This window comes from Pelobates fuscus, chromosome 3 (assembly GCF_036172605.1).
Source record: "Pelobates fuscus isolate aPelFus1 chromosome 3, aPelFus1.pri, whole genome shotgun sequence".
NCBI classification, from domain to species: Eukaryota; Metazoa; Chordata; class Amphibia; order Anura; family Pelobatidae; genus Pelobates; species Pelobates fuscus.
In genome coordinates, this window is record NC_086319.1 from 195,982,956 (window position 1) to 196,008,890 (window position 25,935).

At 41.8% G+C, this 25,935-nt stretch overlaps 1 protein-coding gene across 1 annotated transcript; it reads left to right on the plus strand.

Moving 5' to 3' along the window:
- The first annotated feature begins 18,388 nt into the window (after positions 1 to 18,388).
- Positions 18,389 to 25,714, plus strand: LOC134601707 (zona pellucida sperm-binding protein 4-like). Its single transcript, XM_063446220.1, has 12 exons — positions 18,389 to 18,562; positions 19,701 to 19,822; positions 20,140 to 20,233; positions 21,148 to 21,303; positions 23,568 to 23,758; positions 23,916 to 24,013; positions 24,148 to 24,275; positions 24,351 to 24,540; positions 24,616 to 24,766; positions 25,049 to 25,127; positions 25,342 to 25,446; positions 25,578 to 25,714. Exons 1-12 carry the CDS (start codon positions 18,397 to 18,399, stop codon positions 25,712 to 25,714), a joined length of 1,617 nt encoding a protein of 538 aa, XP_063302290.1. The 5' UTR covers positions 18,389 to 18,396.
- The last annotated feature ends 221 nt before the right edge of the window (positions 25,715 to 25,935 follow it).

Genomic DNA, 25,935 nt, shown 5'->3' on the forward strand with positions numbered 1-25,935 from the left:
CACCCCGGCAGGAGGAGGGGACTGGCAGGAATCCAGCCAACATAAACAAATAGATACTGCTAACTGTCCTAAGCTAGTAAAGGCTCCATACAAGAGCTGGTGTAATTGTTATGTAACGAAGGAATGTACCGTAATCACTGGTAACTGTGTAAACACCTTTCTTCAAGCCTACGGTTGTTAAATATAACTAGCTAACGCAGACAGATCCTCGAATCGCTGCCACTGTAAATAGTTAATGTAGATCAGAAAACTCAGAAAAACCCTGATGACATTGCAAACAATTGTCGCTCATTACATGTATGATTCCTACTGTAATAATGACACAGCTTGTCTTTATTACAATTGTATTCATTTTCCATTTTGTTTTCTAAACATTCTGTAATCCACATGTGTCACTTTATTGCATATCTATCAGTGCAAAAATAAAGAATTAAAAAAAAAAAAAAAAAAAAATGTTTCCACTGTAATAGAAGAGCAGTTGCCTGCCTGCCAGCTTCTGTGTGAGGTTCACAGTGGATACTGTGCCCTCTTGCCCAGTGCCACCACTCATATCTGTTTTTACAATAGCTTAAGCTTTAGATTTAAAAAAAATATTTTTTTTTCACTGTAATAGAAGAGCAGTTAGTTGTCTGCAAGCGTCTGGGTGTCAGGCCTCCTTCAGCGTGTGCTCTGCAGACCTGTGCCAGCGTACTTTGTCAGTTGCCACTCATATCTGGTGTCTCTATAGCGTGCTTTTACAAAGAAAAAAGGTTTCCAGTGTAAGCTAATAGCAGCCAGTCAGTGTCCTTCAAGCGGCTCTGTCAGGCCTACAGTGTGTGCTCTGCAGAACTGTTCCAGTGCAGATTGCCAATCATATCTGGTGTCTCTGTAGCGTGCTTTTACAAAGAAAAAAGGTTTCCAGTGTAAGCTAATAGCAGCCAGTCAGTGTCCTTCAAGCGGCTCTGTCAGGCCTACAGTGTGTGCTCTGCAGAACTGTTCCAGTGCAGATTGCCAATCATATCTGGTATCTCTGTAGCGTGCTTTTACAAAGAAAAAAGGTTTCCAGTGTAAGCTAATAGCAGCCAGTCAGTGTCCTTCAAGCGGCTCTGTCAGGCCTACAGTGTGTGCTCTGCAGAACTGTTACAGTGCAGATTGCCAATCATATATGGTGTCTCTATAGCGTGCTTTTACAAAGAAAAAAGGTTTCCAGTGTAAGCTAATAGCAGCCAGTCAGTGTCCTTCAAGCGGCTCTGTCAGGCCTACAGTGTGTGCTCTGCAGAACTGTTACAGTGCAGATTGCCAATCATATCTGGTATCTCTATAGCGTGCTTTTACAAAGAAAAAAGGTTTCCAGTGTAAGCTAATAGCAGCCAGTCAGTGTACTTCAAGCGGCTCTGTCAGGCCTACAGTGTGTGTGCTCTGCAGAACTGTTCCAGTGCAGATTGCCAATCATATTTGGTGTCTCTATAGCGTGCTTTTAAAATCATTTTTTTTTCCACTGTAATAGAAGAGCAGTTGCCTGCCTGCCAGCTTCTGTGTGAGGTTCACAGTGGATACTGTGCCCTCTTGCCCAGTGCCACCACTCATATCTGTTTTTACAATAGCTTAAGCTTTAGATTTAAAAAAAATATTTTTTTTCACTGTAATAGAAGAGCAGTTAGTTGTCTGCAAGCGTCTGGGTGTCAGGCCTCCTTCAGCGTGTGCTCTGCAGACCTGTGCCAGCGTACTTTGACAGTTGCCACTCATATCTGGTGTCTCTATAGCGTGCTTTTACAAAGAAAAAAGGTTTCCAGTGTAAGCTAATAGCAGCCAGTCAGTGTCCTTCAAGCGGCTCTGTCAGGCCTACAGTGTGTGCTCTGCAGAACTGTTACAGTGCAGATTGCCAATCATATATGGTGTCTCTATAGCGTGCTTTTACAAAGAAAAAAGGTTTCCAGTGTAAGCTAATAGCAGCCAGTCAGTGTCCTTCAAGCGGCTCTGTCAGGCCTACAGTGTGTGCTCTGCAGAACTGTTACAGTGCAGATTGCCAATCATATCTGGTATCTCTATAGCGTGCTTTTACAAAGAAAAAAGGTTTCCAGTGTAAGCTAATAGCAGCCAGTCAGTGTCCTTCAAGCGGCTCTGTCAGGCCTACAGTGTGTGTGCTCTGCAGAACTGTTCCAGTGCAGATTGCCAATCATATTTGGTGTCTCTATAGCGTGCTTTTAAAATCATTTTTTTTTCCACTGTAATAGAAGAGCAGTTGCCTGCCTGCCAGCTTCTGTGTGAGGTTCACAGTGGATACTGTGCCCTCTTGCCCAGTGCCACCACTCATATCTGTTTTTACAATAGCTTAAGCTTTAGATTTAAAAAAAATATTTTTTTTCACTGTAATAGAAGAGCAGTTAGTTGTCTGCAAGCGTCTGGGTGTCAGGCCTCCTTCAGCGTGTGCTCTGCAGACCTGTGCCAGCGTACTTTGACAGTTGCCACTCATATCTGGTGTCTCTATAGCGTGCTTTTACAAAGAAAAAAGGTTTCCAGTGTAAGCTAATAGCAGCCAGTCAGTGTCCTTCAAGCGGCTCTGTCTGGCCTACAGTGTGTGTGCTCTGCAGAACTGTTCCAGTGCAGATTGCCAATCATATCTGGTGTCTCTATAGCGTGCTTTTAAAATCAAAATTTGTTTTTCACTGTTATAGATTGAATAGCAGTTACTTGTCTTCAAGCGGGTGTGTCAGGCCTACAGTGTGTGCTCTGCAGAACTGTTACAGTGCACATTGCCACTCATATCTGTTGTCTCTATAGCGTGCTTTTACAAAGAAAAAAGGTTTCCATTGTAAGCTCCAGGAGAAATAAAAGAAATTGGTTAGCACTAATAATACAAAAGATAGGCAGCGGCCTTAGAGAGGGATACCCTCTAACCCTCTCTGATAGGAATGCACAACAAAAAAGAGAGAAAAAGGCTGCGCCAAGAAATTATAAACAAAAGTACAAATAAGAGTTAATTGTCCCAATATGTCTCCGAAGGTGGGATGACTTTTCCACAAATTCCACTGGTAGGATATATTCTCTGTTCCTAGTAGTTCTGATCGTCTCGTGACATGAAAGACACAAGAAGAGAGGACCAATCGTGTGGAGTGTAAAAGGCTGAATAATAATCAATAAATGATAAATATCACACTCACATTTTAATGAGCTATAGCCAGCTCAGGTATGACAGGCATGCAGCGTATTGATCCCCGCTTACAGGATATGTGGGTGTGCTTTCCGGAAAGATGATGATGTCCAGTTCTCAGAAGAAGGGGGGAAAATAAAAACAGCAAATAGTGTTCTCTGATAAAACGATGGAATAATAAAAGATGAGATAAAATATACTCACAAGTGGAGTGCAGATAATGCTGCACTCTGGATATAGCGTTGGTGGTATAATCCCCACCTCAGGATAAGTAGATAAAATGCCAGGAAAAAGATGAATAAAATAAATTAAATATGTGTATAAAAAATATATATATAGTGGCACAGTAATATAGCCAAAATAATTTATTATACAAAATACACAATATTTAAAATCATTGACGCGTTTCACCACAAGGGTTTTATCAAAATGGAATAATTTTAAACCTGGCAAATATACAGTTTATATAGGAGCATTGTTGCTTTAAAAATGGTGCCAAAATTACATCATTAATTGACAGCCAATCAGAACAATGCATTAAACTTATAAGAGTAAAACTTACAATAAAAAATAAAATAGTAAATAAGAAATTTTTTTGTATATCCTATACATGTTATAATCATAATAGATAAAATAGAATAAAAAACGAAGCTATACAACTATGTTTTTAACATGTGAAAAATATATATGGCGCGCCACGTGAGTCACGCTCAGCAGTGTGGCATTTTTTTTGTGTGTCTGCCTCTGACAACAGCGATGCCATTTGCAACCTGTGCCAAAGGAAACTGAGTCGTGGGAGGTCCAACACCCACCTAGGTACAACTGCTTTGCGTAGGCACATGATCTCACATCACAAACGCCTATGGGATCGACACATGAGTACAAGCAGCACGCCTACTCTAAGCCGCCATCAGCATCTTCAGCCACGTCAACCACTGCTGTCCCCCTTGCCCCCTCTCAACCATCCGCCACACCGTCTCCCGCCTTGAGCAGTTCCCGCTCATCTGCCCACAGTCATGTGTCTGTCAAGGACATGTTTGAGCGTAAGAAGCCAATGTCACCAAGTCACCCCCTTGCCCAGCGTCTGACAGCTGTCTTGTCCGAACTATTAGCCCGCCAGCTTTTACCATACAATCTGGTTGAGTCTGAGGCGTTCAAAAAATTTGTAGCTATTGGGACACCGCAGTGGAAGGTACCCGGCCGGAATTTCTTTTCACAAAAGGCAATCACCAACCTGTACTCGATTGTGCAAAAGGAAGTCATGGCATGTCTGGCACACAGTGTTGGGGCAAGGGTCCATCTGACCACTGATACCTGGTCTGCAAAGCATGGTCAGGGCAGGTATATCACCTACACTGCGCATTGGGTAAACCTGCTGACGGCTGACAAGCAAGGAATGCGTGGCATTGCAGAGGAGTTGGTGACACCGCCACGAATTGCAGGCAGTCCTGCTGCCACCTCCTCTACTCCTCCTGCTCCATCCTCTTCCATAACCTCCTCGGCTGAGTCCTCTTGTGCTGCTGCGTCTTGCTCCACATCAACGGCACCCCCCCAGCTCCCCAGGTACTATTCCACATCCCGGATACGGCAGTGTCACGCCGTCTTGGGTTTGACTTGCTTGAAAGCAGAGAGTCACACCGGACAAGCACTCCTGTCCGCCCTGAACGCACAGGTGGAAAAGTGGCTGACTCCGCAGCAACTGGATATCGGCAAAGTGGTGTGTGACAACGGAAAAAATTTGATAGCGGCATTGAAGTTGGGCAAGTTGACACATGTGCCGTGCATGGCACATGTGTGTAATCTGATCGTACAACGCTTTGTGCATAAGTACACAGGCTTACAGGACGTCCTGAAGCAGGCCAGGAAGGTGTGTGGCCATTTCAGGCGTTCCTACACGGCCATGGCTCACTTTGCCGATATCCAGCGGCGAAACAACATGCCAGTGAGGCGCTTGATTTGCGACAGCCCTACACGTTGGAATTCAACACTTCTTATGTTCGACCGCCTGCTCCAACAAGAAAAAGCTGTTAATGAATATTTGTATGACCGGGGTGCTAGGACAGCCTCTGGGGAGCTGGGAATTTTTTTGCCACGTTACTGGACGCTCATGCGCAATGCCTGTAGGCTCATGCGTCCTTTTGAGGAGGTGACAAACCTAGTCAGTCGCACCGAAGGCACCATCAGCGACATCATACCATTTGTTTTCTTCCTGGAGCGTGCCCTGCGAAGAGTGCTGAATCAGGCCGTAGATGAGCGTGAAGAGGAAGAGGAAGAGTTGTGGTCACCATCACCACCAGAAACAGCCTTATCAGCATCGCTTGCTGGACCTGCGGCAACGCTGGAAGAGGATTGTGAGGAAGAGGAGTCAGAGGAGGAATGTGGCTTTGAGGAGGAGGAGGAGCAAGACCAAACACAACAGGCATCCCAGGGTGCTCGTTGTCACCTATCTGGTACCCGTGGTGTTGTACGTGGCTGGGGGGAAGAACATACCTTCAATGACATCAGTGAGGAGGAGGAACGGGAAATGAGTAGCTCGGCATCCAACCTTGTGCAAATGGGGTCTTTCATGCTGTCCTGCCTGTTGAGGGACCCTCGTATAAAAAGGCTGAAGGAGAACGACCTGTACTGGGTGTCCACGCTACTAGACCCCCGGTATAAGCAGAAAGTGGCGGAAATGTTACCGAATTACAACAAGTCGGAAAGGATGCAGCATTTGCAAAATAAATTAAAAAGTATGCTTTACACAGCGTATAAGGGTGATGTCACAGCACAACGGGAATCTAACAGGGGGAGAGGTGGAAGTCATCCTCCTCCTCCCACGACCACGCCGGCAAGGACAGGACGCTTTAAAGACGTGTTGTTGATGGAGGACATGCGGACCTTTTTAAGTCCTATGCATCGCCACAGCCCTTCGGGATCCACCCTCAGAGAGCGACTCGACCGACAGGTAGCAGACTACCTTGCCTTAACTGCAGATATCGACACTCTGAGGAGCGATGAACCCCTTGACTACTGGGTGTGCAGGCTTGACCTGTGGCCTGAGCTATCCCAATTTGCGATAGAACTTCTGGCCTGCCCCGCTTCAAGTGTCCTGTCAGAAAGGACCTTCAGTGCAGCAGGAGGTATTATCACTGAGAAGAGAAGTCGCCTAGGTCAAAAAAGTCTAGATTACCTCACCTTTATTAAGATGAATGAGGGATGGATCCCGAAGGGACTGACACTGGGCGATACATTCGATTAAAAAAGGCCTGATGAGATGAGCTGCCTTGGGCTAAAAATGCTGTATTTTAGCTCTGAATGACGTTTGACTTGCGTGACTTATCCGCCACCAACTAGGGTTCAAGCCGCCATGTTTTAGGGCACTTTCTGCCTGTGAAACAAACATCAATTTTTCTGGCCGCTGCTACAGCAGCGGCTGCAACAGCAGCGGCTGCAACAATACCAAATTTTTCAGACATGTGTACATGCCTAATTTTTAGGCCCACTGGTGCAGCACTGTCTCTTCAAAAACCAAACCAAAAAAAATCCTCCAAGATGGCACCAATATACCAGTGGTCTAAGCATCTTCCCACCTTGCAAAAAAGTGGGGTAATGAAAATGAGACAGAAAAGTCACAACAAACAGAACCCAGTGGAGCGCTAATTAAATGAACTAAACTCACCCTTAAAATAAAGGGATATGCCAGTTGAGAGAATCTAGAAGGAAAAATATAAATGGGAACAATGGTGCAGTATATCTGGACTGGATAATCTTAACAAAGAGCTGTATATATAACAAACTCACATGGTATAGAGCCAGGCAAAGATAGGCTCAGGTCATAAAAGCTGGGGTATTTTAAAGCAAATACCAGGCTTCTTCAATAGTTGAATGGTGGTCCTCAGAGAAAAGGAGAGAAAGGGAACAGTGGACCAGAGTCCTAGTGTATTATCCTCACCCAATATGGCAGAAAAACAAATACAGATACTTGCTCACCTTTCGGAGAGCCAATGTAAACTGGGCTCTCAGTGTGATGGATATTGTGCCTTTAAGAGGGCACTGCTCTTCTTTGTTAAGCAGGAAATTAGATGCAGGACGTAGGCTCATGTAGACAGTATAAAATTTATTGTAGTAAAACACTTACATAAAATGTAAAATAAAAAGTCCCATAAAATATGGTGAGTCCTCGTCCGAGACGCGTTTCGCCTTATGGAAAGGCTTTTTCAATCGGTATCCTGCTCAAAAAATCCCGCCGGTTTAAATAGCCCAAACGTCTTTCCTATTGGTGCTTGTCGCCTTCCGAATCAACCAATAGAAGGAGAGGTGTGTTCGTCATGTGTTGTGCATGTTCGTGATTGCGGAAGTGACGTATCATGCTTACCGCAACGTCACTTCCGTTTTTCCCGTAGCCGCCATTTTGGTCATTGGCAATTTACACATTTATATGCCCATTGTTCAATGCGTAATGTGGACATAGAAACGGAGAATAAAAGAGAAAGGAGGAATCAAACATGATGTATTAGCTTCATGGGCATTAGAAATTAAAATAAAGAAATGAAAAGGAAAATCGGAGAAGAGACAAAAAGGGTTCATTTCAAGATATGTCATAAACGAATTTATATATTTGCTTTCTTTGAACAACAATATTTACTATATAGGGCGATTTGCCTTGTTGCCCCCTTGTGTTGGGTACATGAATATACATAAGTATAATTATTATCGTTTTTTCTTAAAGGGATACACATCAAATCTTTGTATTTGCAAAGTCTAAAATAAACTCAGATATAGAAATTAACCACATTGGCCCTGTATATAGGGTACATAGGTTTGGGAATGAATATTTATTATACTAGTTGTTTATGAAGGGGTGCACTGCCCATTTGTTACATAAATGGATTAATTCGCAGATATTTTATTGTATTTATTTTATTGGAGACATGTGCAAAGGCTGAGAGGAAAAAATAATAAAATAAAAAATAAAAATAAAATTAAAAAATATATATATAAAAAAATATAAAAATAAAAATAAAAATAAAAAATGGAATTAAACTAAAAATAAAATTATAAAAAATGACAAAGTTCGAAGTCACAATTGAGACCTCTAGGATGTAGAGTGTCTAATTGAAAAATCCATTTCATCTCAGCCTTGCCCATTTTTTTCACCAAATCGTCACCCCTCCAATCTGTGACAACTTTTTGGATGCCCATAAATGACATCCCTTTTGGGTCACTATTGTGAACATTTTTAAAATGGAGTGATACATTATGCTTCACAAATCCATTTTTTATATTTCTGACATGCTCCTGTATCCTCACCTGTAGGGGGCGTATGGTACAGGAATATATTGGGCGGACCATACGCCCCCTACAGGTGAGGATACAGGAGCATGTCAGAAATATAAAAAATGGATTTGTGAAGCATAATGTATCACTCCATTTTAAAAATGTTCACAATAGTGACCCAAAAGGGATGTCATTTATGGGCATCCAAAAAGTTGTCACAGATTGGAGGGGTGACGATTTGGTGAAAAAAATGGGCAAGGCTGAGATGAAATGGATTTTTCAATTAGACACTCTACATCCTAGAGGTCTCAATTGTGACTTCGAACTTTGTCATTTTTTATAATTTTATTTTTAGTTTAATTCCATTTTTTATTTTTATTTTTATTTTTATTTTTTTTTATATATATATTTTTTAATTTTATTTTTATTTTTTATTTTATTATTTTTTCCTCTCAGCCTTTGCACATGTCTCCAATAAAATAAATACAATAAAATATCTGCGAATTAATCCATTTATGTAACAAATGGGCAGTGCACCCCTTCATAAACAACTAGTATAATAAATATTCATTCCCAAACCTATGTACCCTATATACAGGGCCAATGTGGTTAATTTCTATATCTGAGTTTATTTTAGACTTTGCAAATACAAAGATTTGATGTGTATCCCTTTAAGAAAAAACGATAATAATTATACTTATGTATATTCATGTACCCAACACAAGGGGGCAACAAGGCAAATCGCCCTATATAGTAAATATTGTTGTTCAAAGAAAGCAAATATATAAATTCGTTTATGACATATCTTGAAATGAACCCTTTTTGTCTCTTCTCCGATTTTCCTTTTCATTTCTTTATTTTAATTTCTAATGCCCATGAAGCTAATACATCATGTTTGATTCCTCCTTTCTCTTTTATTCTCCGTTTCTATGTCCACATTACGCATTGAACAATGGGCATATAAATGTGTAAATTGCCAATGACCAAAATGGCGGCTACGGGAAAAACGGAAGTGACGTTGCGGTAAGCATGATACGTCACTTCCGCAATCACGAACATGCACAACACATGACGAACACACCTCTCCTTCTATTGGTTGATTCGGAAGGCGACAAGCACCAATAGGAAAGACGTTTGGGCTATTTAAACCGGCGGGATTTTTTGAGCAGGATACCGATTGAAAAAGCCTTTCCATAAGGCGAAACGCGTCTCGGACGAGGACTCACCATATTTTATGGGACTTTTTATTTTACATTTTATGTAAGTGTTTTACTACAATAAATTTTATACTGTCTACATGAGCCTACGTCCTGCCTCTAATTTCCTGCTTAACAAAGAAGAGCAGTGCCCTCTTAAAGGCACAATATCCATCACACTGAGAGCCCAGTTTACATTGGCTCTCCGAAAGGTGAGCAAGTATCTGTATTTGTTTTTCTGCCATATTGGGTGAGGATAATACACTAGGACTCTGGTCCACTGTTCCCTTTCTCTCCTTTTCTCTGAGGACCACCATTCAACTATTGAAGAAGCCTGGTATTTGCTTTAAAATACCCCAGCTTTTATGACCTGAGCCTATCTTTGCCTGGCTCTATACCATGTGAGTTTGTTATATATACAGCTCTTTGTTAAGATTATCCAGTCCAGATATACTGCACCATTGTTCCCATTTATATTTTTCCTTCTAGATTCTCTCAACTGGCATATCCCTTTATTTTAAGGGTGAGTTTAGTTCATTTAATTAGCGCTCCACTGGGTTCTGTTTGTTGTGACTTTTCTGTCTCATTTTCATTACCCCACTTTTTTGCATGCTATTGTGTTAAGGTTTGGAGGTACCTACACGTGTGTGAGCTGCTTAACAGAAACAGGTTCTTCACCACATTACATTCGAAGCGCCTAAAAGCACGTTTTTTCTGTTATTACTTATCTTCCCACCTTGGCCTAAAAAGGGGAGGTGATTCCACAATTAAAAATCGCTGCCATATACACATCCACTGATAGGAGACGCGGAAGGTATTAAACTGATCAGAACAATACTAAACTCACCACTCCTATCTGGTGGCACATTAGCTTGCCCGCGCAGTGCCCCAAATTTCAAGTAAGAGGACCGACCAAGCATCTTCTTCCATCTCCCTGTTACATAAATCAATGCCATATCCATAGAAATTGTACATAATATCCAGGAGAGTTTTACAGGGCCAAATCTTGTCGCCTGTTGAAAGAGGTGACCTTGCTCGGGTCCCAGGTGTGCGGTTCCTAAAATGGCTGCCATATACACGTCCACTGATAGGAGACGCGGAAGGTATTATACTGATATGAACATTTACTAAACTCACCACTCCGAGTGCTGTTATTTATTAAATTTTTTTGTGGTGAGGATTTACAGGACAGAGTGCTTCTCCACGGGACATGTTAACTCACGGGCAGCTGGCTCATCAAGGAACCAGAGCAGCTTGAACGAGGTGACCTTGCTCGGGTCCCAGGTGTGCGGTTCCTAAAATGGCTGCCATATACATGTACACTCCTATCAGTAGGTCCCCCCATTGTGATTTATGCCCCCCACCCACCGCGCAGGGATGGGGGCCGGGGGGGAGGAAAGTAGGCCCCCCATTGTGATTGATGGCCCCCACCCACCGCGCAGGGGTGGGGGCCGAGGGGGGGAGGACAGTAGCTCCCCCCCATTGTGATTTATGGCCCCCACCCACCGCGCAGGGGTTGGGGAGGACAGTAGCTCCCCCCAGTGTGTATCATGGGCTTTGAGGACAGGTTTCAATCCATATCTGCCAAGTGACCCTATGTAGGGGGAACAGTCTCTATTCTGCTCTGTGTCAGTGTGTATCATGGTCTCTGTGGACGGGGAACAGTCTCTACTCTGCTCTGTGTCAGTGTGTATCAGGGGTTTTGAGGACAGGTGTCAATCCATATCTGCCAAGTGACCCTATGTAGGAGGAACAGTCTCTATTCTGCTCTGTGTCAGTGTGTATCATGGTCTCTGTGGACAGGTGTCAATCCATATCTGCCAAGTGACCCTATGTAGGGGGAACAGTCTCTATCCTGCTCTGTGTCAGTGTGTATCAGGGGCTTTGAGGACAGGTGTCAATCCATACCTGCCAAGTGACCCTATGTAGGGGGAACAGTCTCTATTATGCTCTTTGTCAGTGTGTATCATGGGCTTTGAGGACAGGTGTCAATCCATATCTGCCAAGTGACCCTATGTAGGGGGAACAGTCTCTATTCTGCTCTGTGTCAGTGTGTATCATGGTCTCTGTGGACGGGGAACAGTCTCTATTCTGCTCTGTGTCAGTGTGTATCAGGGGTTTTGAGGACAGGTGTCAATCCATATCTGCCAAGTGACCCTATGTAGGGGGAACAGTCTCTATGCTGCTCTGTGTCAGTGTGTATCATGGTCTCTGTGGACCGGGAACAGTCTCTATTCTGCTCTGTGTCAGTGTGTATCAGGGGTTTTGAGGACAGGTGTCAATCCATATCTGCCAAGTGACCCTATGTAGGGGGAACAGTCTCTATTATCCTCTTTGTCAGTGTGTATCAGGGGTTTTGAGGACAGGTGTCAATCCATATCTGCCAAGTGACCCTATGTAGGAGGAACAGTCCCTATTCTGCTCTGTGTCAGTGTGTATCAGGGGTTTTGAGGACAGGTGTCAATCCATATCTGCCAAGTAACCCTATGTAGGGGGAACAGTCCCTATTCTGCTCTGTGTGAGGAGGAGGAACGGGAAATGAGTAGCTCGGCATCCAACCTTGTGCAAATGGGGTCTTTCATGCTGTCGTGCCTGTTGAGGGACCCTCGTATAAAAAGGCTGAAGGAGAACAACCTGTGCTGGGTGTCCACGCTACTAGACCCCCGGTCTCTATTCTGCTCTGTGTCAGTGTGTATCAGGGGCTTTGAGGACAGGTGTCAATCCATATCTGCCAAGTGACCCTCTGTAGGAGGAACAGTCCCTATTCTGCTCTGTGTGAGAAAGAGGAACGGGAAATGAGTAGCTCGGCATCCAACCTTGTGCAAATGGGGTCTTTCATGCTGTCGTGCCTGTTGAGGGACCCTCGTATAAAAAGGCTGAAGGAGAACGACCTGTGCTGGGTGTCCACGCTACTAGACCCCCGGTCTCTATTCTGCTCTGTGTCAGTGTGTATCATGGTCTCTGAGGACGGGGAACAGTCTCTATTCTGCTCTGTGTCAGTGTGTATCAGGGGCTTTGAGGACAGGTGTCAATCCATACCTGCCAAGTGACCCTATGTAGGGGGAACAGTCTCTATTATGCTCTTTGTCAGTGTGTATCAGGGTCTTTGAGGACAGGTGTCAATCCATATCTGCCAAGTGACCCTATGTAGGGGGAACAGTCTCTATTATGCTCTTTGTCAGTGTGTATCAGGGGCTTTGAGGACAGGTGTCAATCCATATCTGCCAAGTGACCCTATGTAGGAGGAACAGTCCCTATTCTGCTCTGTGTCAGTGTGTATCAGGGGTTTTGAGGACAGGTGTCAATCCATATCTGCCAAGTGACCCTATGTAGGGGAACAGTCTCTATTCTCCTCTGTGTGAGGAGGAGGAACTGAAAATGAGTAGCTCGGCATCCAACCTTGTGCAAATGGGGTCTTTCATGCTGTTGTGCCTGTTGAGGGACCCTCGTATAAAAAGGCTGACGGAGAACGACCTGTGCTGGGTGTCCACGCTACTAGACCCCCGGTCTCTATTCTGCTCTGTGTCAGTGTGTATCAGGGTCTCTGAGGACGGGGTACAGTCTCTATTCTGCTCTGTGTCAGTGTGTATCAGGGGCTTTGAGGACAGGTGTCAATGTTAGGTGATTTCTGCCCTTTATGGAGTAAAACCAGACTCTGCATCAACTGTGTAATTTTCCATGGGAGTTTTGCCATGGATCCCCCTCCGGCATGCCACAGTCCAGGTGTTAGTCGCCTTGAAACAACTTTTCCATCACTTTTGTGGCCAGAAAGAGTCCCTGTTGGTTTTAAAATTCGCCTGCCCATTGAAGTCAATGGCGGTTCGCGCGGTTCGCGAACATTTGCGGAAGTTCGCGTTCGCCGTTCGCGAACCGAAAATTTCGGGTTCGCAACAACACTACTGAGCAACGTTTTCATTCCTAAAGTGCACTTCACAAAATATATATTTATTTATTATAACGGCTCATGTGAATAACGGCTCATGTGTATATGTAAAATAAACATATATTGAAAGGGAACAGCTTTTCAATGCACAATGTACATTTTTTAAATTGTGAATTCGATTTTTCGATGTGTGTGTGTGTGTATATACAAAAAATTTTGATTGTATATGATATATATTTTATTTCCTTCTTAACTTTATATATATATAGTTTCATTGTATAATAAAGCATATTTAATTTATTGATTATTGTGGTTTCTTCTTTTCAATTCATAACTTATATGGTTAAAGGAACACTATAGGGTCAGGAACACAAACATGTATTCCTGACCATATAGTGTTAAACCCACCATTTAGGTGGCTTGCCCCCTTATAAAAATGTAAAACTCACCTTATTTCCAGCTCTCCATGGGTCAGACGGTGCTGCCCCGCCCCCTTGGTGACATAAAAATTGACAATGTTTAGCCAATCCATGGGAAAGTTTTGGATTGGCTAAAATCGGCATGGCCAAACGCCCTGTTTTGGCCAATCAGCACCTCCTCATAGAGATGCATTCAATCAATGCACCTCTATAAGAAAAATTCAGTGTTCCCATGCAGAGCGTGGAGATGCTGAATGGCACTGCTTTCTACTGTGCAGCACTGAGCCAGGAAGCACCTCCAGTGGCCATCTGACAATTGGAGGTGTCCCTAAGGGCAACGTAAACACTGCCTTTTCTCTGAAAAGGCAGTGTTTGCATGAAAATGCCTGAAGGGAGCTATTATGCTCACCATAACAACTACATTAAGCTGTAGTTGTTCTGGTGACTATCGTGTCTTTTTAAGTATTAAAGTAGAGATTGTAGCCGTATTAGTCCAGTGATGTAGATGTAAAAAAGATACAATTTGTATCTTGTAATACCTTTTTTATTAATGAAACGCTTTCGGGAGAACCAAAATATGTTGGCAACAACAGTCAATGACAATGCCAGCGACCTTTTGAGGAGAGTATAGCACGGCCACGCAAGTGTGATCTAAAGGTTCGGTTAATTATGGACCAGGTCTCATTGTAGGCTTGCTCAGCAAGACAAAGATGCTGTGTGACAAGTGAGCAGCCAGGCCTTGAATCCATATCTTGTGTAACCTGTTGGAGATATGAATTGTTGTGAATATACATATGGGAAGAGTGCAGAGGATTGTCATGTCAGTTTATAGTGTGAATGTGAAGTACACTTGCCTCTCCAACTTTATAGCGATTGGAAGCAGTTCAGTGAAAGCTTAATTTGTGTGTGAGCAGTGCACTAAACCCAGGGCAGGTCGTGCACAAGTAAAAGCAAGAAGCAGTGCAGCATGGATATTGGACATAAAAGTATAAAAGTTGTGGCTACTGTGTTCATGCATAACTTATTTAGTGTTAGAATTGTGTTATACCTTATCCACAGCAATGGTGAATTGCACAGGTGTGTTTGGGATCAAGCTTACTGGGTGTGTTACTGCATGTGAGTAGTGATGGGAGTGTTAAGAGTGCAGGTGATGGAATGTCATTGCCTGACGTGTTGACATACCATTACTTACCAACCAAGCATCGGTCAGGGAATCCTCCTGTCTCTCGTTTAGGTCACAAAGCAGAGTCATATCCAAGTCGGAAAAAAGTCCACGGCAATGGCTGTTATGGCACCTCCGTGAGTTGTCCATCTTCAGAAGCCAAATCTCATATTTCAAGCGAGTACGGAGCTGTTCCATCCAGAACACATCTACGAGGAGTTGGCAAACTATTACACAACCCAGCACACTATTTCTTTAGATCAATTCAACAAATTAAGAGCAATGATATTTGCAATTTTGTTCAGAACTCAGAAGAAGAAAAACATAAATTTTGTATTATAAAGTAGTGGGTGTGGTATGAATTGGATACTGCCTCTCTGAATGCTTTTTATTTTTAAACAACTAGCTAGTAGGATACATAAAAAAACTAAATAAATCAATAAATTAAGGTAAACAAACAACAAAAACCCGTTCCATAGTGAGTTACGTGAGTAAAAAAAAAAAGAAAAAGAACTTGAAGCCCAAAACCCAAAGCGCGTTTCAGCGCTAACATGGTGCCTTCCTCAGGAGAAACAAGTGACTGAATCCTAGAATGATTTAAATAGGAGCCCGTGTGTAGATAGAACAATACTTGCACCAATCATAGTAGTCGTTGGGTGCATAATAGATTAGCCACGTGTAGTGTGGCCAATCAATAAGGAGTACGTCATAAAATGGGCTTGAGTGAACGATTAAACAGAAGAGAAAACACTGTCAAGGAAGGTATATTCCAACACGCAAACCTGAGACACAGATATCTACTAAGGAAAGATAGTAAACGTATTACCGGTCCTTAGAGTGGCCGGGCTTAACGTAGAAGTATAGAATAATGACAAAAGAGAGAAAAACAGATGGAGGGTATGGACAAAGTAGTTTAATCTGTGTCAAAGCTAAGAGTGGGGTAACCCAACTTGGGCAGATTGACTTTTAGGAAAGCCATTTGCTCCATGAGCCGCGGTGCCAGTTGGGACCGCTGAGGGCAAAGTATGTTTCCCGTAACAGAAAACACACATTCACTCTGGATAGTGGTTGGGGGACAAGAAAGGAGCTCCTGGGCTAACAGAGAGAGAGCAGGCCACACATCCCTTTTCTCATCCCAAAAACTCAAAGGATCTGTAGTAGGGGGTATAGGTGGTTCACCAAGGAAAGCCTTCACCATCTCTTCAGCACTACTTCCTTTTCTTGAGGGAACCGTAGTGGGTCCAACAAAAGTATCCAGGGCTTCAGCCCAAAACACAGCTGCTCCAGTGGATTGAGCAGTGCTGCTTACACTGGTAGATGATGGTGCTACACTATCAGGCTCCTCCAGCTCTTCATCCTCAAACAACCTTAACCTCTTTCTTTGCACATCACGCACCCTGTCAATCAATGTATCCCTCCAAGCGGTCAGGGAATTCATGTGGAGTGCCATCTTGCCCTTTATTCTTGGGTCACACGTGCACGCAAGCATCAACTCTTGGCAGGACTCCATGCGCTCATTGAACCTACGTGTTAGTTGCTCCTCGAGCCTCCTAACAAGTGCAGCAACATCACCAAGTAGTTGACCACCAGGTACCACTTCCTTTTTTAGAAATTAAGCGACTCAGCTTATTTGAGAGGTGGGTGAACAAGGGAATTACTTGACCTAAGGACTGCTACTAGCTGTCCAATCATTAACCAATCCTCCCTGACTAAGGAGCTATCGATCCCGATGTAATGCTCGTAGGACATGGCATTGATTGCTTTCTGCTGCTCCAGGATGCGCTCCAGCATTTCCAAAGTGGAGTTCCACCTATTCCCTATATCTTGCTTGAGACGATGCTGGTCAATGCCTGCCTTCTTTTACTCAGGAGCTGGCTTTTCTTCACGCTACGGTGGAAGTGGCCAGCAATCTTTCTGCATTTCTCAAGCAGGGTTGTTTTCTTTTGACACTTCGGCACTTCGACACTTCGGAACTTCGGCACTTCGGCTCTTCGACAACTTCAGACATTCGGGATATCAGCACTTCGGAACTTCAGCACTTCGGACATTCGTAAGCATCCGAATGTCCGAATTGCCGAAATTCGTCCGAATATACATTCGGACCGAAACGAATTGCACATGTCTAATACATTCAGTCAAAACTTGGTTTGAATTTGGTACCGGATAGATCTAATACTTTTTTATAGGATTTGGATTAAAAAAGCAATGAATTTAAACCATACACTGTATGGACCATATGGATGGTGTGAATTGTGTTTTTTCAGTCAGCATAACAACATTTTCACCATATTTGGTTTTGGTAAATATGAGAATCACATCCAAATCCAGTAAAAATCCAGTATTTTTTACAGACTCATGTCAAACTGAAGACAATGATGTGCTTAGTAAATCACAGCCTTTATCTAATCAGTCAAGCTACATCTATAGCTGAGATCTAGAATTTTTAAAAAATTTAATTTTCAGCTCTAAATTTTGCAATTCAGTTTCAATTTGCTACAGTTTAGTGTTTAGTGAACGAACCTCTTTGTATTAATAAAATTTAGAAATACTCATGTTTATGAAAATCCTCAAGTCCAATCAATGGGCAGAAGTGATGGGCTACTGGTATCCATATTCTGCACAAAGATTTCCCTTAAAAATATTTTTCTGGACAAATTTCACCTTCACATATTATTCTACAGCACATGGAAAGTGCTGCCCTGCAATGTGTAGAATACACACAATGCAGAGTAGAAATCATGTCATTGACAGGGCTATTTACTGAATTGTTGGGAATTTAAAGTGGTCAAATACAGTTATTTACTGAAGTGGGAATTCTAAATACATTTCAAATATTTAAATCTAAGGCCAAAGTAGCCAAACTGAAAGCATAGCTGACTTTGAGAATATTTCCAGTTCAGCTATTTTGACCTGAATGGTTAACCCCTTAAGGACACATGACATGTGTGACATGTCATGATTCCCTTTTATTCCAGAAGTTTGGTCCTTAAGGGGTTAAGCCTTGTTGCTGTTGGTTGAGTTTTTGTTGCTGTTTAAACAACCAATTTTAATTATTTTAACATGTAATTAAAATGTGACATAGACACACAGTTAAAAACTAAATTTTATTTGAATTGCATAGAAAGTAACGCTATCTCTGAATAAGGGCCATCAAGCAAAGCACTTTTCCCAGTTCATATTATGAACTGACTAATTGCTAATTGTCACAGGTGTTCTCCTACAAAGCTCTAATAAGAAGCACCTTAAGATGGACTGATGTTTAATTTACCATCACATGGTACTTACTATCAATCATATAAAAGTCTGCAGTCTTACATTTCTTCTCATTACTGACTTGTCTTGCCAGAATGGGGTGGTCTAGTGGTGTGGCTGTTATAGTTGCTGTTTGCTGTTTTACTTTAGTTTGTAAGGCACATGGATTTTGGGATGAGCTGCCCAATTTGGAATGTGGATCCACAAACTTAAAGATTTCCTTTCCTTCAAAAGATACTCATTTTGTTCTGAGGGCTCTAGGTAAGTAATAATTATAATACTGTTCCTAAATGCACTTTAAGTTGGTAATCTGATTTATCAGCTACCACTTCTACAGGGCAAAAATCTTCATTTGATATGCAGTGAAATCTGCCATCCCTTTATTGAGTCATGTAAGTGGGTTAATCCCTCTTATCTTAGTCACCTAAATTACTTCAGCTAAATAAAGCAGTTTTAGTGTATAGATCATTCCCCTGCGATTTCACTGCTCAATTCACTGTCATTTAGGAGTTAAATTACTTTGTTTCTGTTTATGCAACCCTAGCCACACCTTCCCTGGCTATGATTGACAGAGCCTGCATTAATTAAAACTGGTTTCACTTTCAAACAGATGTAATTTACCTTAAATAATTGTATCTGAATCTCTAAATTGAACTTGAATCACATACAGGAGGCTCTTGCGTGGTCTAGCACGCTATCAACATAGCAGGGGATAAGAAAATCTTAATTAAACAGAACTTGCAATAAAAGCCTAAATAGGGCTCTCTTTACAGGAAGTGTTTATGGAAGGCTGTGCAAGTCACATGCAGGGAGGTGTGACTAGGGTTCATAAACAAAGGGATTTAACTCCTAAATGGCAGAGGATTGAGCAGTGAGGCTGCAGGGGCATGTTCTATACACCAAAACTGCTTCACTAAGCTAAACTTGTTCAGGTGACTATAGTGTCCCTTTAACTGTCTTTCTTGTTGCTCTAAAAAAAATCACTACAATAACTAATCATAACCCTTGGATATTTATTGCTGTTATTTAGACTGGTTTATTGAACAAGTTATCTAAAAAAAAAAATGACACAAAAAAAACTGGTATTCTCTGCATAGAATGTTTTAATCCTACAATAGGATTTAAATCAATTACACATGTGCTGGATAGAAGCAATACCCCGTGATGGGTACTTGGCTGCACTGTTAAATCGTATCAATGCCTGCTTAATCACTGTAGAGTCCACCAAGCAACCAAAATGCCCTTACCCTTTGGGTGATCACTGTACTGATTTACAGCTGTTTAACTTAAAACCCTAATCTAATACCACGCCTAATGTTAGTGGAGGTAGTAATGGCTGGCCTGGTATGTTGGGTGTTTAGCCTAGAATATATTAACTTTTAAACCTTTCCACTTCCAGACCACAAAGGAAAGGCTCGTATTCTCCGCAACAACTCAGCATGTGGTGTTTGGGTGACCCAGCAACCAGGTAGTTCTGTTAAGGTTGGAGCAACTTATGATGGGTGCTATGTAAAAGAAATGGTAAGCTATAAATAAAGCATCACTTCTGCAACTCCCTGTGTAATGTTTTAAGTAACATTTGCTTAAATAAACCATCTAGTCCTATATTCAACTTTTTGTATCTTCCTGGTACATGGCTGACATTGTGTGGGTGTTTGTTTTGTGTTTTTTTTTTTTTTTTTTTTTTTTTTTTTTTTCCTACACTAAGTGAGCAACACCGACTGCTTGGTTATCATTTACACTTTCTCTACAATGTAGATCTGGCTCAAACCACCTAGTGTCTCTGGCAAACTGGCTGTTTTTTATGTTCAATCCTCTGTCACATTATGTATTTGTAGAATGGAGACCATGTGATGACTATAATCCTGGAAGAAGCTGTTAATGGAAAAACTCAACACAATAAAAAGGATATTAAGTGTCCCATCATGTCAGGTATGCAGTGATTATCCATATTGTGAAGGCCAGTTCAGGACAACACTTTCCAAGTATCCCTATCTTGGTACCAAACCTTCTGTGCCTCTTATCCGAATATATCTCACTTTTCTAGGAACTCCTTTCTGTTGGTTCTCTAACAGAGCACAACTCTTTAATGTCTCTAAACCACTTTGTTTAGAAATCGGTGTGTAACTTAGTAGAATGTAAGTAACCTGCCGTTTATCAGAATGGCCACACACCCGAAAACTTTTTTTTGTTAAAGTGTAGGTGCAGCAGGTCCTTTACTGGATACCAACCAACATGACCAATTCAGACCTACATGGGCTATTGTTACGGTTTCCTAATGCAAAGAGTAAACTTATAACCATAAGTATTTGGTGCATACTCTGTTTTTGCAGTCTATTGAACTATTTACCGGTATTTGATAATATTGTAAAGCGTTATACAAAGGGGAAGATTTAACAATAGACAATCACAAACTTACAGTAACAAAAGGTTGAAGACGGCCATGCTCAAACAAGCTTAGTCTATAGGAGGTGGGGTGTAAAACTCAACAGGACAGGAGGAAGCAATCAAACAAGGTGGAGTGAAGCAGAGCTGGAGGAGAGGAGTGCTACCCTTTAGGCGAGAACCAAGGAACTCCTGACTTTGATGGAATTTGAGCAAAAAAAAAAAAACAGTCAAAGTGAATCTTCTGTAAATCCCGTAATGTATGCTTGTCAGTTTTACATAGTGGTGCAAAACTCATAACTTGTCCTAGCAGGTCTGCCAAATCTGCTCAATGTGCCATCTGACTAATGATGATGCATCCCTTGGTCTGTCTGATGGACTCTGATACTTTTCCTACAGCTAGTATTTTTAACTTTATGGTTTAAGAAAAGTGTTCATGTATGACTTTATCTGTATCATAGCTATGGATGCTCCTGCACCCAGCATGTGTGCTGCTGTGGCAAGACAAGATAGGCTGTCCTGTGCTCAACAAAGTGTGTCAAGGGATGTCTGTGAAGGCCTTGGTTGCTGTTTTACTCCTGGTGATTCTGCAATGCCCTGCTACTTTGGAAAACCATGTGAGTAGTCTTAAAGTTAATCACTCCTCTGTAGGTATTTAAACATTTCAGCCCCCCATTTGTCTAGGTACTCATGGTTTAAAGGGTCACTCCATGCTCCTAAAGCTGTCTTGGCACTTAATCTATGTAGCAGAGTTAACTATACCTCTGCCAAGGATCACTTCCTAGTTGGAAGCAGGAAAAACCTCAGTGCTCCAGTCACTTGACTGGGGTCCTCCTGGAACAGGATAGGTGACTAGCTCTATTCCCTCCCAGGGACTGGACAACAGTCCTTGCAAGGACTCTCCCTGCTGGAACAAGGACTGAGCTGTGATTTGCTCTCTCACCTCCTCTGGGAGTACAACCGATTTTTTTTTTAATAAGCCAAACTCTGACTTTTGTGGTGGCTTAGTGATTCTGTCCAATCTATGATTAAAGCCATACACTGTTTTTAGGTGGTAAAATATTTAAACAAAGTCTGTTCTTTATGCATGGTTGAATTACTTTAGAAAGACTTTCTAATACAGCCTGGCTTGCAATGCTGGGTCAAAGGTTAATCTCAACAGGCCTTCATGCATAGTTATCTGGACAAAAAACATATGTTGTGATACAATGAGCCTGTAATACAAGATTCCTAGCAGGGCAAATCAGTCTTATGTCTGGAAGTGGTTTGAAATTTTATTTATATAGCACCATCACACTCCATAATGCTGTACAATGGAAATTAAATTTAAATTTAATTTTAAACTAACTCCTATTAGAAACATGAAATCCTACATTAAATATATTTTCAGGAGATAATTGAATTAGCCTCCCAGGAATAAGAGCCATACATAAAAGTACCACGAAACAGGGAGCTAGCATTCAGTTTCATTTGAATGAAGGGAAGGCGCATACTGAAAGCTGCTAATGGCTGGACAGGAGAACTCCCAAACTGTGTCTCCAACCTGGACCATAGTTGGTGGTCAGAAGCCCAGCTTCCACAGTACTCCAGGGGTAGTGGGAAGGAGCATGTCACAATCTATACACCAAAATCACTTCAGCTAGTGTCACTGCTAAACTATAGGGTTTTATTTTTTAGCATTTTGTAGTTTGACACTTATTTCAAGTTGCTTAACTTTTTATAGTAAAATGGAGAGGCATGATTTAAATAAAATTAAATAAAATTAAAACTAGAGTTGAGTTTATAGTATCTAACAGCCAGGGAGGTTTGCAGCATCCTTCAACTAGCTCCTGTAACAGAAGTGGCAGGCATGCTCTTCTTGAACATCCCGGCCTCATCTCCGACATCAAATCGGACATGGGTACCAACGCTGGCTTCTCAAATTCTTCTGAGAACCTAAATATGGGGAGGGGGGGGGGGGAGGGTGATGACACTGTAGTAGTTGGGAGACTTCAATGAGAACTCTTCTGGTTTTTAACACCATAACTTCTGTGACTGGTCAGTTTGTGTGAAATATTCAATGTGAAATAAAACCCTTTCTCCTGAACAAAATTAGATTACTGGTGTGTGTATATATAATTTGAGGGTACACTTTATATGAAAGATATAAAATATATGGTTGAACAGACAAACTCTAGCTTTTATTTGGGGGGGGGGTTAAACATCTGACTGGAAAATAAACCCATTTTATGCATGCTGCGTCACAGGCAGGGGTGGTGTGGCATGATGGACACCAAAAGAACTCTGGCCCAATGCATTAATGTTTTGGTGTATAGATCATGCCCCTGCAGTGTCACTGGTCTGCCACTTAGGGGCTAAATAACTTTGTTTATATATCCCTAGTCAACTTTACAAGAACTTTCTTCACTGCATGTGATTTGCAGTTTAGACATGAAATGTTTACCCTCTGTTGCAGTCTGTCTAAATTTGCATTTATCTCCTGCTCTGTTAATAGCTTGCTAGTCTGTAATAGCAGTGTTACACAACTGAATTACTTTAGATGTTTTAATTTCCTACCATGTAAATTCTGCTGTAATAAAACAATAGAATAAATACTGCAGCAGTAAATGAAATGACAATTCGGGATCAATCTAAAAAACACAAATAACATAACAGTGCAAAGTGTGTATCTATATTGATCTGTCCATACATACATCCCAGGATTTAGAGCTATCCCAAGCTCTATATATAATATGCAGGAGGGTGCCTAAAAAGGCTAAAACAATATCCTTGAGGAATCCACCAGCAACTTTATATTTGTGATAATTGGTACACCTTCATTTATTTGTAAATGCTGCTGTAAGTTTGTTTTATTTTATATATATATATATTTTTTTTTTAGTGACTGCTCAATGCACAGCTAACAGCAGTGTTACAGTAGCAATTTCCACTGAGCTGACCACGCCATCACTGATCTTTGGTTCGGTTCATGTTCTCAATGTGAATCAAACATCTTGCCCTGGATTGCAGACAATGAAGAGCAACGCATTCATAGCTTTCAGCTTTCCACTGTCTTGTGGGTCCATGAATCGGGTAAGACTGGAAAGGAACTTTGACCTTTTAATACAAAAGCATGGCAAATATACCACTTCCTTTGGGCAATAGCCAAAGGCTTATGATTAACAACCTATATGTAACTATCAGGCTAAGTTCTATTCTGGGCAAAGCTAGCTATTGACTTTCTTCACAGGTACCTGGGAGCACAATTCAATATGAGAACACAATTGAGGCAACACGAGACATAAGGACCTGGGGTGCAGCTTCTATTACAAGGGACAGTACTATGAGGTATGGCATGTCTTGAAATATATTTGATTAGAGTAGCTTGTTCTACCAGGCTATAACATTGTGCATATTTTCTGAACCAGATTAATGTAGGAGTACAACACTCTCCTTCCTTATGTCCTGCTTCTATTCTTCAGGGTCACTGTGCGCTGCACCTATTCCAGAACAGGTGTTGCACCACTGCAAGTTCAGGTATTCACTCTTCCACCACCTCTTCCAGTCTCCACTACTGGACCCCTTCTCCTGGAAATGAGGATTGCCCGAGGTAACAAAGCTAGCTCTATTATCACATGCGTTTACAGAGATCAATGGTGGTAAGATTAACCCTGTTCTTTTGTAGACCAACAGTACTCTTCATATTATGTTGCTGGTGACTACCCTGTAACGAGAGTGCTCCGAGATCCAGTCTACTTGGAAGTCCGCATTCTTCAAAGGACTGATCCTAATCTGGTTCTGATCTTGAATGACTGCTGGGCTAATCCCTCTCCTGACGAGACACAACAGCCTCAGTGGCCCATCTTTGTGAAAAGGTAGGTGTTCCTCTGGGTGGTATGATGCTTGAGCTGAACTGCATTTCCTGACTTAATTGTTAAATGTGTTTCCAGCTGCCCCTTTCCTGGCGACAACTACCTCACACAGCTTATTCCTCTTGGCGCTTCATCTCGGGCAATTCCATTCCCAACCCATTACAACCACTTTTCAATCAGCACCTTCACATTTGTGGATGGAAGAACCCAGCTTGCACTTAGAGGACTGGTGAGTTTCTTGGATGCAACATGGAAAGAACCTTAACTTTGCAAGCACAAAATAAAAAAAATAAAAAAATAAATCCAATTCAATCTTCAGCCCATGTTAAGGGACACATATATCCCCTCTTGTGTGCAAAGGTTAAAACAAAACCCAGAAGCATTAGAATCTTATTTTTATTTAAATAAAGCTTTCATATGCTTATTCATTTAACTGTGGAACATGGCTAATGCTGCTAAGTAATAGAATATCTGAGTTGGCTGTGATGTCTAATAATACTTTATGTTACAGGTGTATTTTCACTGCAGTGCCTCGGTGTGTGTCCCATCTGCATCAGACTCCTGCATGACTTCTTGTGTGCCCAGAAAGAGTGTGTATTTTGACTCGTGTTACACTAAACATACACAACACATTTCAACAGGTCTTCTAGCTACACTAAAGTATCATTGGGACACTGCCATGGAGGCTAAAATAAGTGCTTCTAGTCTCCTTGTTGAATGAAATCTTATGCACTCAGTTGAGGGGAGGGTTTAATCTTGATGCTAGAACTGTCCTTATTTTTTTTTCCTGATCTCTGCATTCAGGGAGAATGATTGAGAAGCTAAATCCAGAAGAAGCTATGAAGATAATCTCCTCTGATGGACCAGTAAACTTCATCGCTGCAAAACCTGATTCCATTAAAATGGAAGGTAGGATGTCTTATTCTAATACTGCATTACAATGTTGGCTTATGAAATTAGATTTAGACCATGTGTCCAAATTGGATAAACTGGTAATTGTATGGTGCTTCCCTAATTTTTTTTTTTTTTTTTTTCTTCAGATAATGACTCAAACTCTGGTTTGACACTGGCTGGAGGGGCAGCAACTGCATCTGTAATTCTGACTATAACTGTTGTAACTAGCATCTGGATTTACCATAGAAAAAATGCTCCCAAAGCCTACACTGTAGAAACTTAATTTGTAACAATCATGGTTCTATTAAACAAATATTTAACTTTCTCAAGGTGTTTGTCTGGTTTCTGATCACTTGGGTGTCTGGCCCTCAGACTGGAGTTCTAAAAAATGTAAACTTCTCATTCTAGGCAGTTGAGCCCACCAAGGTTGAGATCAAGCCTTCACAGGCAATCCTATGCTTTGCTATAGAGAAGCATTGGTAGACTACTGCACACATGCAGCAG